General features: G+C 38.3%; 1 protein-coding gene across 5 annotated transcripts in view; it reads right to left on the reverse strand.

The window, feature by feature from the left end:
* The window catches only part of KHDRBS3 (KH RNA binding domain containing, signal transduction associated 3), a 165,680-nt gene that overhangs the window by 94,970 nt on the left and 56,204 nt on the right, over positions 1–14,506 (reverse strand). For all 5 annotated transcript variants that reach the window (XR_002136731.3, XR_002136730.3, XM_088798937.1 and 2 more), the window contains exon 2: positions 11,129–11,247. Coding sequence is in view for 3 of the 5 variants with exons in the window: in XM_088798937.1 (XP_088655063.1) it covers positions 11,129–11,247 (119 nt within the window). In the remaining 2 variants the exon portion in view is untranslated. The remainder of the gene's footprint in view (positions 1–11,128; positions 11,248–14,506) is intronic.

Raw genomic sequence — 14,506 nt, forward strand, 5'->3', positions numbered from 1 at the left:
CCTGGGGCTACGATGGCCAATGTCCCAGGACCTGAAATTAGGCCGTGAAGAAGCATCCCCACGCTCAGGCCCTCACTCGCACCGTATGCACATAACATATATACATAAACTATAATACGTGTGTCTATATAGATGTGTGTATGTGTGTTTGCAGGTGTACATTGATTGATTTTAAAATTCTACACCCGTCCTATCACTGGTTAATATTTGAATATTTACTTAGGGGGAGAAATTCATCATTAACAATACCACATGTACAGACACAGGTGCAGCTGGGGAAGATTATTCATCTCGCCACCCCCGAATGGACCACGGTCGCTCTTCCCGGGTTAGGAGGCTGAGCCGGCCCCGGGCCCAGGGAAGGGGCAGCCCCACTGTGTTCTCGCTCATGTCCACGGCGTTTGTAGCAGACCTTCAGTGCAGCTGCTTTAGGTAAGTTTCACGAAAAGTAGGTAATGTAGTCCGTGACCCCATAACCTGGCACATGCAACAGCTATGTGCCCCCAAATACTGAGAGCAAATGAGTCATTAAAACCTGGTGACACCTTCCGCACTGTGAATTCATTCCCCTTTATTTAAGGACACTATTGCAACGTGCTCACAATTGCATGGCACTTACGTGAACCCCGTAAAGGTACTAGCGTTAATCAACGTACTAAATATTGATAAAGTTTAGTTTCTTGAATAAGCACGGTCTGTGGGGCCAGATTTCTGGGATGCAAATACCTGTTACTTAATAATCGTGTAGACCTCTAAGCAAGTTATTTAACTTCTGTTCTTTAGTTTGTTCATATGTGAACAGGACATAAACACACCCTCCTCCTAAAGTTCTAAAGATTAAATCAATGAATACACGTAAGGTGCTTAGCATGGTGCCTGACACGCAGAACAGCACATGCTACATGTACACATTGAAACAGACGTTCCAGCATATTCTTCTAGCACCCGGATGTACTGTTGTGCATACATTCGTCTTTGGAAAACATCCATCAATCATTTGCTTTCTAGACTTTACTGGGGAGAAATAATTAAACTTTCAAGGAATGGCTTTGGTTTATAATCTGCACCCTCATCTAACGCCTGCCCAAGGGCAAAAATGTGAAGGTCTGTTTGACCTTCTCTGTAAAGGAAAGGCCAGATCACTACTTTTATCAGCTCCACGGGACATTTCAGGTTCCAGTAATTTCACCACTAACACAGTGATTAGTTGAATAAATCCACATTTTAGTTGCTATTCAGAATACCGATGTCATGTGAATTACAGCAATGTCACAAATGCCAAACTCCAAGCAGCAGGAAACTTAAGAGCCAGCTTGGGACCATGACATTCACGTGAAATGGAGCAGCCTCCTCAGAAATAAGACACCTGTTTCCTGGGTAGTTGGTGATTGAATCAACCTCTGCGTAAGTGACAATAATTTTTATGGTTCTGACACTCATCTCTAAAAATAACAATCACTTTTACATGGCACATTGAATTTCCCAGGAATGAAAGTCATTCCAAAAAGTCATTTAAATCAATCATTCCTAAATTTTAAAAGGACTTCAGAAAAATAAAAGATCTTTTATAAGGCAGAAGACCTCCTCCTATATATTCTAATTGTTTATTTATCGCTATGTCATAAGTTTTTCAGGGCTCCTGCCTGGCTATATAAAATTCTAATGCCCAAGTATAGCACCGAAGCCTTTCCAGGCTCGTCACCACCGTTCCAATGAACGCTACCATCTACTATTCCCCATAATTAAATCATTCCTAGCCCAATAATTACTCTTCCTTTCCCTGATCTCTGCTTGTTCACAGCCTGGACTTACTCTTAAGGACGAAATTTAATGCCACCTATAATTCTTTTTCCAGAAATTACTCTCCCTCCCACCCTTAACTTTGTGTGGAGTCCCTCCACCTCTCTTGTGTTAATTCAGTCTGTACTCCATATGACTTAGTGAAATTTACTGTTTCTCCTGTTGGGTTATGAATCTCCCTAGAGAGTGATTAGGACACATATTTGATTCATCATTTTCCCTACATAACGGCTTCTCAATAAATACTTGTGGAATTGAAGTTTATTTTACCCCAAATCAAATGCCACTAGTCAACACAGTTTTTATTGATTTTCTTAGCTGCAGAAATTATTGCAACATATTAAAACTATAGATAAAAGACTATTATCTAAATTTAGTAGGATGTCAACCACAAATCACTAAGTATTATTAGTAGTGGTGGAGATTATTTGGTGTTGGTCCATTGATTGTAATTTAGCGCAGTATCTACTTCTAAATGGTAAACAGCCCAATTTATTGAGATATTAGCAACTCTAAAAATCAATGAAGTATACAGTAACTTTTCCAGGAGAGGGTATAAGCAAAATAAATACACACAGGTGTACAAAAGTAATAAACAACCTGAAAGAATCTACCTTATGCACTTTCTAGCTCTGTTTGCTCAAGGCTGGATTATATCCTTGCAAGGTGGGGCGGGGTAGATGGCAAAACAAATAAGACAAGCAATGTAGCCCACATAGAAACGAGTTTGAAATTGTTAACTAGAAAATCCCAGACTGCGACAGCTTGGCCACAAGCGTGGAGAACAGAATTGGGGATTTGAAACTGAGGCAGGAAACTGATCTGGACGAGAGGCTGTTACGGTAGCCTGGGTGAGGGGTGACAGCAGTCTACATTAAGGGGTGGCCACGGGATGCAGAGACAGAGATGGATGAACATTTAGGAATAGAAGGGATAAAATGTATAAATCATAGTGGCTGCACAATGGAGGAGAAGCTAGTAGACAAAAATGAGGCACTGGTTTCAGACATGGGCACTTAGGGCACACGCCGTGTGTCACTCACCGAAATAAGGAACCCAGGCGAAGGGCCAGGTTTGCCCAGGAGAGGAGGGATGAGTTCACTGATGGGCACCTCAAAGCTCAGATGTGGGTGGGCTGCCCCAGGGGAGCTGTCCAGCAGGCAGAGCTGGGCATAACACAAGTGGGGGAGCTCCTAACCCTGACTTCCTCCCCTTCCATAACGCTGCTTCTCAGGACCAATGTGTGTTACGTGTCCCTGGTTTCATGGAATTAGGTCAATAACTTGTTTTGATAACAGCTCATAGTTTGGTCCAGTGTATGAATTTCCGCTGTTCTAGTCCACTAGGCTGGGAGTCCTAGAAGAGAAGGATTAAGTTTTAATCCTTTATTCCCTATGTCTAATATCAGTATAGTCATGCAGTTTTTATCGATGCAACTTGGTGGTCCTCCAGGGGACCAGTAATCGGTCCCGTAATAGTCAAGATATCTAAGCCAGCAATATGTTCAAGGCACTAAAAATGTTTCTACCTTTTGGCTCAGAAATACACTTACAGATCTATCTTTCATCACCCCTCAGAAACTAAGCAGTAATGTGATAAAAGATTTCTATATAACAATATTCATCACAGACGTTAATTTCCAAATTCACTGCTCTATGACCAAAGTACATATACAGTACCACTTCTAGTCTTCTGAATGAAATGAGATTGTGGGGGGGTCTACACGTACCCAAATTTTATAATTATTCATTTGGGTAAATAAAATAGTAGTAATAACAACAAACCCCCCAAAACAACATGAGTAAATTATTTCAGGAACCCTTCAATATATACCTGGCTGTTTTTGGAGTCACCTTAATAAATCTAAGTTCAAGTGCTACTTTTTGGGTCCCAAATCAGCATGTTTAAGAGAATAAGGAAAAAGTCACAGCATAAGATGTGAAATCCCTTCACAGTAGTTTGAATGCTGTCGTATTTGCAAATACCAACTTAATGTAATGACAGCGGGACTGTGTGACACAGGATCCCGAGAGCCAGAGAAGACCTCTGAGAACAGAACAAAAGATGCGTTCCTCTCCTTTCCACTCATCATTTCACTTCCCTCCTCTTTCCACTCTAAGTGATGGGAGGGGATGACCCAGAAGGCAGCTGTGCACTGTGAACAATGGGCCCACACGCTTTCCTCAGGGCCTGTGATTCTGAGCGGATTTTCTACCTCATCACAGGGTCCCACGATTTAATGAACGCCAGGAGGGACGGACACGCATAGTGACCTATAATAAACACATGTGTCTTCAAGGAGTTATATTTAATACCAGACTTCCTTGACGTCAACAAGTTTCAAAATACTCACCAGACAGCCATGTTAATTTTGGTAATGCCACTTACATATATTTTAAAAAACTGACATACAACTACATCAGCACTTTATATCTACAGGTAAACTGTCAATTGAACACAAAAAATAAAAATTATTTTCACACAAATCCTCTGGAAAAAATATTATGTGCCTCTGAAAATAAATTAGGAATCGCAGAAAAGGCCATTTGTAACATACTGATATGACTGTCAAATAGTTACTACTTGAGGAAAATTTTAAAGTTGTGATGATTTCTATGGAATAGGCTTCTACCTAAGCAGTAAATTCATGGGTTTTGAATGGTCTGCAACACACTACAAGGGAAAAATGCAAGCCAAGTTTGAAGTTTTCCCTGAGCTTTAAATCACATTCCAGGCAAGAACATGTATTGTAAGTTCTTCTCTCTCTCCAAGACCCTTAATCGAAGAGCGTCTGTGAGACAGCAAATATATATAAATTTAAAATATGCACATAATAGGAAAACACTTAATGTAAGAAACCATGTTGATTAATATAAGGTTACTGAAAATAGTATGTACACATTAGAATGCTTAGAGATGAAAAACAATGACCAAATTAAGAAATTCAATAAATCTAATCTAAACCTATAGAATTTAACTCAGTACAATAAATCTTGAAACAAACAAAAAAACCACACATAACTACAGTATAAAGATATCTCATAAATTAACTTTCGCAGGCACCTTTTTCCCTCAAAATATAAATCTTTTTTTATCCTAATTATAAAAGTTATACTCAGTTATTGCTGAAACAATAAAGTACAGAAACATGTAAAGTAGGAAAAAAAAAAAAAGACATAATCCTACCCTCCAGAAAATGACTACTGTTAAGATTCTCGTTCGTTTTGTTTTTTTTCCCCCAAATAATCGTCTAACTGGGATCCTATCTGTTCTACACGTTGGTTTTTCTATTTTATTTAACGATATAATATAGACATTTTACCACAGCAGTAGAGCATGTATGTATAACGATACAGAGACCAAACTTATTGAATTTCCTATTACAACTCCCTTTCTAATGGTGCAGAAGCATTCTTTCTTCACCCTCGCCTGAGTATACACATGGCGTTGCCTCTCCTGAAACAGTTCCCAGTCATTAAACACAAGCTCTAAAATAGCTCAAATACCACTTCCTACTCCAAGCTCACAGACCCATTGGCCAACCCTACCCCTTCCTCTGCGCCCTTATCACTTTAGAAATCCTCATAAAAATCTGCACATCTTATTGAAATGAACCTGTTTAGCCACACAAGATGGCCCCTAATTTCTCAAATGCTCTCTGTCCCCCACACACACTGCTGCCCTGTCATGACCACGTTGACCTCACCCTGTCTTACTTCTGACCCTTACCCAGCCAGCTCCTTCAAGATGGCCACCTCGGGAAAGCCTTCCTCCTCCTCCCATCTTCTTAGAGCACTCCAACACGGAACTTCTCACGCTGCAGTATACACATTAATTACTTTATTCATCTGCAGGCCCCACAAAACTGAGAGCTTCTTAGGACAAAACAACCTGTCTTCAGCACGTTTGTTTTCCCAGCACAATGCCGAGCTCAGAGAAGTCCCTCAATAAATGTGAGGTATGTGAGCGGATGGATAGATTCGCTGAAGAATGAACCAGTGAATGAAAAGATGAATGAATATTCAACCTAAACCACAAGGCCTCAAAGACAGAGCACCTTGTTCCAACACTGAGTTGCCATTGATATTAACTCCATTGTATCTAGTCACTGCTCAGGGCCAAGGAAAACGATGGAGAACAATGTCCACAGCTTCAAATCTTTTTTTAAAAAACACACCATAAAACAGTGTTTACTTTGAGTCTCACACTTTACAAGCTCAGACATACAACTCGAGAGAGTGAATCTACTTTAGGTCTGAATGCTAAAACACTCGTTCAATGGTGTGCCTTTCATAGAGTGCTGAAAGAAGGGCAGAGCAATTATTCAATTAATGGCGATCATTTTATTGGATGCAGTTTCACAAACAGCACTCTGTCTCGCCCCAGAAGCTGAAAGAAGACAGTCAGCATCAATCCACATCAAGCTGCCCTCTGCCCACTGCTCTTCCCAGGGCCAAGCATTGCCAGCTTCTTCCGCTCAGTCTATTAACTGACACCAGCATGAAAGCTTTTTCTTAGAACTGATGGAAGTGCTATATTAGCCTTTTATACAAGGCTGGCTTGAAACTTGCATGCTCAATTATGCTAAGCAGAAATATCCTTTTTCAGCATTCGGAAAGCAGTAGATTTCTAAGTAGCCTCCTTCAGACATTATAAGTACTTGAAATGGACTTTGTTCTCTGTTAGACACAGAAATTTTAATTTGTCTTCCCCTACTCTCATCACAGCTGACACTAACAAACAATATTTGAGATTTTATTTCACATACTTACACACAATAGGCTATTAATTATAGATTAATCATGTACTAGATTATGAACTATTTGAAGACGGGCAGGGTCTGCTCATCTTTCTATCTAGTGCATATTGAGCATACAGTGTACTGAGGTTTCCATAAGCCATCCTTTGTTTAGTAGTGACTCTATGAAATGTTCACAACATAGTTTTCTGTTACTAAAAAAGTATATCCTGAATTCTGCAAGTACGGTTGAGTAAGCTTCTAACACGCTGAGTGTCTATAGATAGCAATTATGAACTCTTAAACTCTGAACAAAATATAAAAACCAAGCCTGTGGAGAATTACCAAAAACAAGGAGATTCTGGAAGGGAGTCAAGACTTGGAAAAAGGCAATGACCTGGGTGAATTTGCTGATTTTAGAGCTTTTAGCCTGAGTAGCAGAGTTGGGGAAATCATAGTGCTGAAATGTAAGGAAGGAATACTAGGAAAGACGAAGTTAGAGTTGGGAGCCCAAAATTTTGTGAGTAAAATCTGCCAAAATCTCTGGCTGACTTTTGAAACAGGTATGCCAAAAAATACATGCAAAAGTCAAACTAAGAACTGAACTGAGACCTACAAACTACAGACAAAGTGTGCAGTCTGAATGCAATAATATCAACATTCCTCAGAGAAACAGAACGGAACCCAGAGTTTCTACAATATAACACTCACAATGTCTGGTACACAATTCAAAATTACTCAACAGACAAAAAAATTGGAAAATGACTCATTATCAAGATAAAGGATTATCAATTCAGGTCAAGTCTAAGGTGATTAAGATTTTGAATTAGAGGCTTAAAGCATCTATTTTAACTTTGGCCAATGACAATACCTGCAATGAATAAAAACTAGAAAGTTCCAGCAGAGAAAAAAGTATTTTTTTTTAATTTCACATACACATATTTATACATAAATCAAATACAAATTCTTCAACAGATCATTACGACACCAGATAGAAAATCTTTATCTGATGGGCTTAACAGAGAATAAAGACAGCATAAGAAAGAATCAATAAAGTTAAGATACAGCAGTAGAAATTATCCAATCTGAAAAATAAGGGGAGAAAAATCCAACAACTAATAACAAAAGTGAACAGAGCCATCGGAACCTTTTTGAGAATATCAAAAGGTTGAACATATGTGTAATAGAAGCCTCAAAAGATGGGGAGAGATAAGGTCCAAAAAAACATCTGAAAAAGCAATAGCTGAAATATTATGATGACACGGACAAATCCCTTGCAAAACACATACAGACAAAAATTTCAAAGAAGATGAAATAGAAAATCTAATTAGTGACATTTCAATTAAACACACTGAACTCATTATCAAATCCCAGGCCCTGATAGCGTCACTGGTGAATTCTATCAAATGTTGAAGAAGAAATGGCACCAAACTGACACAAATTCCTTGAAAGATAAAACAGGAAAGAAACACTCTATTAATTTTATGAAACTAAAACATAACACTAATACCAAAATCTGACAAAGGTATTACAGCCAGTATTATGCATGAACATAGATGCATCTGAATCAAAAAATATATAATAATAATAATAATACGTCATTACCAAGTAGGGTTTAATCCAGGAACGCAAAGTTGGCTTAATTTAGACAAATCAATTAATAAAATTCACTGTATTAACAGTATAAAGGAGTAACACCCTGTGTTTATTTCAACAGATAAAACAACATTTAATAAACATCACCACCCCATTGGGATCAAAGCAGCAAAACTGAAATAGAAGAGAAATTCCTCGACCTAATAAAGGGCATCTACAAAAAAATCCTATGGCTCTTACCATTCCTAATGGTAAAATACTGAATGTTTTCCACATTGATTGGGAACAAGGGAAGAATGCCTAATCTCTCCACTTGTATTTGAGTTTTATACTTAAGATCTCTGTCAATACAGTAATGCAGGCCAAATAAATAAAAAGCATACAAATTGGAGTGGAAGAAGTAAACTATTTATGCAGATGATACGATTATGTGCATAGCGTATCCTAAAGATTATAAAACAACTTACTAGAACAAGTGAATTTAGCAAGGTAGCAGAATACAAGGTCAACGCACAAAACTTTATAGTAGAAGAAAAAATAGGAAAAAAACTAAAATATTCATTTTACAGCAATGTTGAAAACAAAATACTTAGGAATAAGTTTGTCAGAAGACAAATAAGACCTTTACCCTGAAAAGTACAAAATGTTGCTGATAGAAACTTAAAATCTAAATAGATGGAAAGATATACCATGTTCAAGGAAGGGAAGACTCAATCTTGTTAAGATGTCAAATCTCCCTAAATTGATCAAAAGATTCAATGCAATGGCAATCATAATCCGGGCACAAGGTTTTGGGAAAATTAATAGAATAATTCTTAAATTTATACGGAATTGCAAAGGACGTATATCAAAGAAATCCTGAGAAAGAAGGGTAAAGTCGAAGGTACTACATTGCTTAACTTCACGTTTTACTGTAAAAAGCTACAGGAATAAAGACAGTACTATACCAGCATAAGGATCCACAGAAGTATTGATCAAGTGCAATGAAAGAGAAAGTGCAGCAATAGACCCTTACTTGCATAGTCATCTGATTTTCATCAAAGGTGCTGGCACAATCAGTGAGAAGGAGACATCTTTCAACAAATGGTACTGGAAAAACTGAATATTCGTATGGAGAAAAAAAATGAATTTTGACCCTCTATCTCAGAACACACAAAAAAATTACTTTGAGATGCATCATAGACCTAAGAGTAAAAACTGTAATGATAAAGCTTTTAGACGAAACACAGGAGACTAATTTTGTATTTTATAAAGGACTCTAACATTTCCTTGAGGTTGGCAAAGGTTTCTTAATTGGTAAAAAGTAGTAATCATAAAAGAAAAACCTGATACTTTAGACATCATCAAATGTAAAATCTTCTGCTTATCATAGACTCTGTTAAGAAAATAGTAGGCAAGCCACAGACCAGGGGTGTCAAACTTTTTTCAAGGTTTCTCACCAAGGGCCATATGCGGTAAAATACACAAACAGCCGGGCCACTCACTCAAGGTGAAGTACGTATTGCCTCACTTGGTTTATTTAAGTAAACTAAATACATTTTTGGAATTTGCTGCGGGCCAATAAAAAATGGATCGTGGGCCGCAGTTGGCCCACGGGCCGCAGTTTGGACACCCCTGCCATAGACTGAGCCAAATACTCACAAAACACATCTTTCACAAAAGATTTGTATCCAGGGTATACAAAAAAGCTTCTACAACTCAATGATAAGAAGACATAAAACCCATTTAGAAACAGGCAGAAGATCTAAAAAGACACTTCACAACAGAAGACTAATGGCCAAGAAGTACCTGAAAAAGGACACAAAGTCCTTAATCATCAGGAAAATGCAAATTAACACCACAGGAAATACCAATACACTAGCAGAATGGCTAAAATTAAAGATACTGACGACGTCAAATGATGAAAACAGGGACCAACCACAACTCGCACGCACTGTTCCGGGAAACGTCACAAGGTACGGCCACTTTGGGGAAATCATATGGCAATTTCTTGTAAAACTAAATACACAGCAATTGAAATCCTAGGTATTTACTCAGAAGAAATGAAAACATGGTCAAGCAACGACCTGCTTGAAAATATTCACAGCAATTTAACTTATAATAACCCACAACTGCCAGGCAATGGATATACTGTGGTATATTCAGGTAACGGATTATTACTCAGCAATCAAAAGGCATGAACTACTGATACATGCAACAGTATGAATGGATCATGTAGATGGACACTCAAAAGAAAGAAAAAAGAAAAATACGGTAAAAGGAGTATCAATTCACGCCAAACCTCAGGTGAGCAAGATTTTAAAATTAGAGGCTTTAAAGCACCTTTTGTAATTGTGCGCCGTGACACAAAATAATATGTGCAATGAATGAAAAATACAACTCTTTATGTAGAATAATTAGGCGAAATAATATTTTGAACATGTATGTGCTAAACCCTGTGCTAAGCATTTAACGTAGATAATCTTATTTAATTCTTAATCCAATCTTTCTTACAAATGAAGACCCTAAAGAAAAAGAAGTTAAAAATGTTGTCCAAAGTCACACTGCTAGTATGATTTGTAAGCACAACTTTTTATTTTTTCATTTTTTTATTAGTTTCAGGTGTACAGAACAATGCACTCGACATGTACACCGCTCACAAAGTGCTAACCCCCTCGCCCAATCTACTACCCCTCTGATATCCTATCTATCTGTTACAGTTCCATTGACTCTATTCCCTATGCTGTGCTCCACATCCTGTGACTATATATATATGAAATTATAGTTGACATCGTAAGCATAACTTTTTAGGGCTCCATAACTCACACTAAAGTCAAACAGAAAAAACAGAATCACTAACTAAGCTTTCCATTAACTGTAAAAGTCTGGGTGTTGGGGGGGGGGAGCTGCGCTAAGGCAAAACCCCTCAAGAAAATAGCAACGGAACATAAATGAAACATGGACTCCACTGTGACTAAGCCGGCAGCACCTGCAGTGGCGAGCGGCCCGTCTTACCTTAGGAAACTGTTTCACAGGAATTAACACCTTCTGTCCCAGCTTCATGTTCTTATTAATCACCACGTCAATGTACTTTTCTTCGTCCTTTCCTTCTCCTTTTTGAAACTTTTCTATTTCTGTGGAGGAAAAAAAAAAAAAAAAGATAACCAGGAAGTGTATGACTTACAACTCCAGAGGTTGGGAATTTTCGGTAGTTCTATTATGGCATGAAATCAAATATAGAAAATACGGACTACTAGATTGCTACAATTTTTTTCAAGTAATGACATATTTCCCATTTCATCAATAATTCTTCACCAGTTCAGTGGGGGAAATGCATGTACCACGTCTCTACAAAGTCAAGTCTCAAGTGCCCATGCTAATGACGGGGAATGAACTAGCTAACAAACACACAAGAACATAAAAATAAGTTCCCTGGGGCCTTCTGGAATCCCCGAGAAAGGCTGACCAAAGAGCAAAGAAAAGGCAGAATGGATTGTCAGCTCAGTGTTACAAAGCACTGGCATCTCTATTCATCACCCTGCCTTGCTCTCCAAGGCTTATCCCATCAAGAATGGATGCTTCAGGATGCCATTAAAAGCGCTAGATGACCTCCCAACCACATCTTCCCTCCTCACAAGTGACAGGGATCAACCATAGGTCCATGTCTTGGCTAATGCACTTTTCTCTACCTGTGACATTATTTTGATGATTTCAATTGTATACATCTCTAAGATTCAACCACATTAAATGCCACTCTTTACGTGCGACTGTCCCTTTCCTCGATGGGGTCAGCAGGCATGGGAGAATCGATCCCTGCCACCCTGAGACACGCAGCACTTACGCACAACTCTACTGGAACTCTGCTACACAATGCTTGTGTCCGCAGCACATTGTATACTGAAATCCTAACCCCCAACGCTATGGGATTAAGAGACAGGACTTCAGGAAGGTAACTGGATCATAAAGTTGGAGCCCTAACAATGGGATTACTGCCCGTGTAAAGGAGACCCCACAGAGCATGTTCACCCCTTCTGCCATGTGAGGCTACAGCGGGCAGACTGCCATCCATGAACCAGGAAGTGGGCCCTCACCTGACACCAAGTCTACAGGTATATTGACCTTGGGCTTCCAGCCTCCAGAACTGCCAGAAATACATTTCTGTTGTCTATAAACCACGCAGTTTATGGCATGGTTACAGCAGCCTGAGTGGGCTGAGATACTCTCTCACCGGAACATAAATTGTTCTCTTAGGTAACATCTGTTTCTTCATTCAAAAAACATCTACTAAGCACCGACTGTGTGCAAGTTCCAGATCTTGGAAAACATTAGTATACTGTTTCCTCACATTATCGCCTATAGCATTTGGCTGTACAAGAGGTAAACAAATAGGTGACTGAAAGAATGCGTCATGGACTGACCCCTCCATAGCCTGACCACAAGGTACCTAAGTTCTGAGGAGAAGAGTGAAGAAATAAAATGGAGTTGCTATGGTCAAGCTGCTAAATTACTAAAATCAGGTAGGCTGAGGCATGAAAAAATGATTCCATTCTTGTTTTAACTAGCCTGAGAACTTAAACTCTTGAATTCTCCAGTTATCCCTGAAAGACGACAGACAGATACATAGACAGACAGATAGATGCTTATAGGTATATAGAGATATACAGATATATAAATCCCATAGATAATAACCCTTTGCTAATAAATGGCAAAGGTAGGATTTACCCCCAGGTTTGTCTGACTCTAAATATAGTGGGACACTGGAGTCTCTTCCACCGTTTTGGGGTTGTTTTTTGCTTTGTTTTTTTTTTTTTTTAATGTCACATCAAACAGAAAATAAGATTTTCATAGCATCTTAGGATAAATGGAGAGTATGTTTAAAGCTGGAGGCTTCTGACATTGGGCTTCAGTCACCACTGAAGAATTGGGTGGGCTTTGATGTGTCTTTCCCATCCACGGACCCCCTCATTATGCGCATTAGCTCTGAATCCCCAACCTCCTTTCCTATATTCAAATGTGAGCCTGATTTCTTTCCCCTGTAGTGATAATCTTGGCATACATCATAATAGTGCTGAAAAAAGTCTTACTTACCAAGTCCCAGAATAATTTTGTCTTTAACAATGCATGGTTGAAAGTCAGTATATAGGTAGGATGTAATGAAAAATACATATTTTAGGTCTTTATCCCCAGTTCCTGGAACAGCGCCCCTAAAACCTTTGGGATTTCCTGAGTGATAGGAGTCCCTTTTGTTATTCATAATAAGCCCCTTTGACCCACATCAGAGTTTATGTTCACAGAGTGACTCCTGGAGAAGTGGGGGTCTGGGTGCCAGAAAAATCAACCCTGTAATTAGAAGGTTGCAAGTTTCAGCACCTGGTACTTCCACCATCTCCGGGAAGAGGAGAAGCTAGATACGGAGTTCAAATCATCAGTGAATAATGATTTCATCAACTATATCCACACAATGAAAACTCCATAAAAAAAAAAAGTAAAAAGCAGAGTTGAAATAGCTTCTGGAAATACCTTTAGCATAGTTAGAAGATTCAACAAAATTTGGTATACTGAAACTTCCTAGAAAAAAAGAAAGGAATTTTGATGAACGTATATGTTTGTCAAAATTTAACTACCTATTTTCTTCTCAAGTAACAAGCATTTTATGATTTTTGAGAACTTATAACATATGCACAATTTAATACTCAATTCCATAATCAGAATTCAAGATGTTATTCCTTGCATCAGTGACATTTAACATTTGAAGTAACACGTACAGTCACAAAGATAAGATTTAAAAAATTAGAAAAAAATCTGTATTTTACCATATATTACATTAAAGTTTTAGCTATGTTTATGATTTTTAAAGGGGAAAATAAAAATTAAAAGAAACTATATATAAAAAATGAATTTCCTTTCTAGATAAACAGTCAACTTTGCAAATCGTACGTTCTAAAATACCTTGTTGTTACCTTAAATGCACTTTGAATTATGCTGAAATATAGTATTTCACTGTTTAAGATTTATTTATTTACTTATTTATTTATTTTTTAAGCCTGAAGTCACATTAAATGTAGGTGGGTCTTCCTTCGTGCACTGGCCCTAACACACCACAGGAACTGGAAGGGGTCCCAAATTCTGTCACTGGAGTCAAACAGAGCTGGTTTCAATCATGGCCTCTGTGCCCTCCAGCTGTAAAATTCAAAACTGGTCAAAACTTTTATTTTTCTAGGTGCTGTTCAATCGACAATTTTGTATTTTCTACTTGACTGAGGATTTTAAGTAGTTTGATGTTTCCATGAATTGCAATAAACGGCAATGCAAAAAAAAAGGGGGAACTGTACAGTATGACCTATGAAATCTGGAAATAGGTTTCTAATTTTTATGCCTGTCTCTAACAGGGAG

Source organism: Rhinolophus sinicus, chromosome 6 (genome assembly GCF_057876585.1).
Source record: "Rhinolophus sinicus isolate RSI-liver-muscle chromosome 6, RSI-T2T, whole genome shotgun sequence".
Taxonomy (NCBI): Eukaryota; Metazoa; Chordata; class Mammalia; order Chiroptera; family Rhinolophidae; genus Rhinolophus; species Rhinolophus sinicus.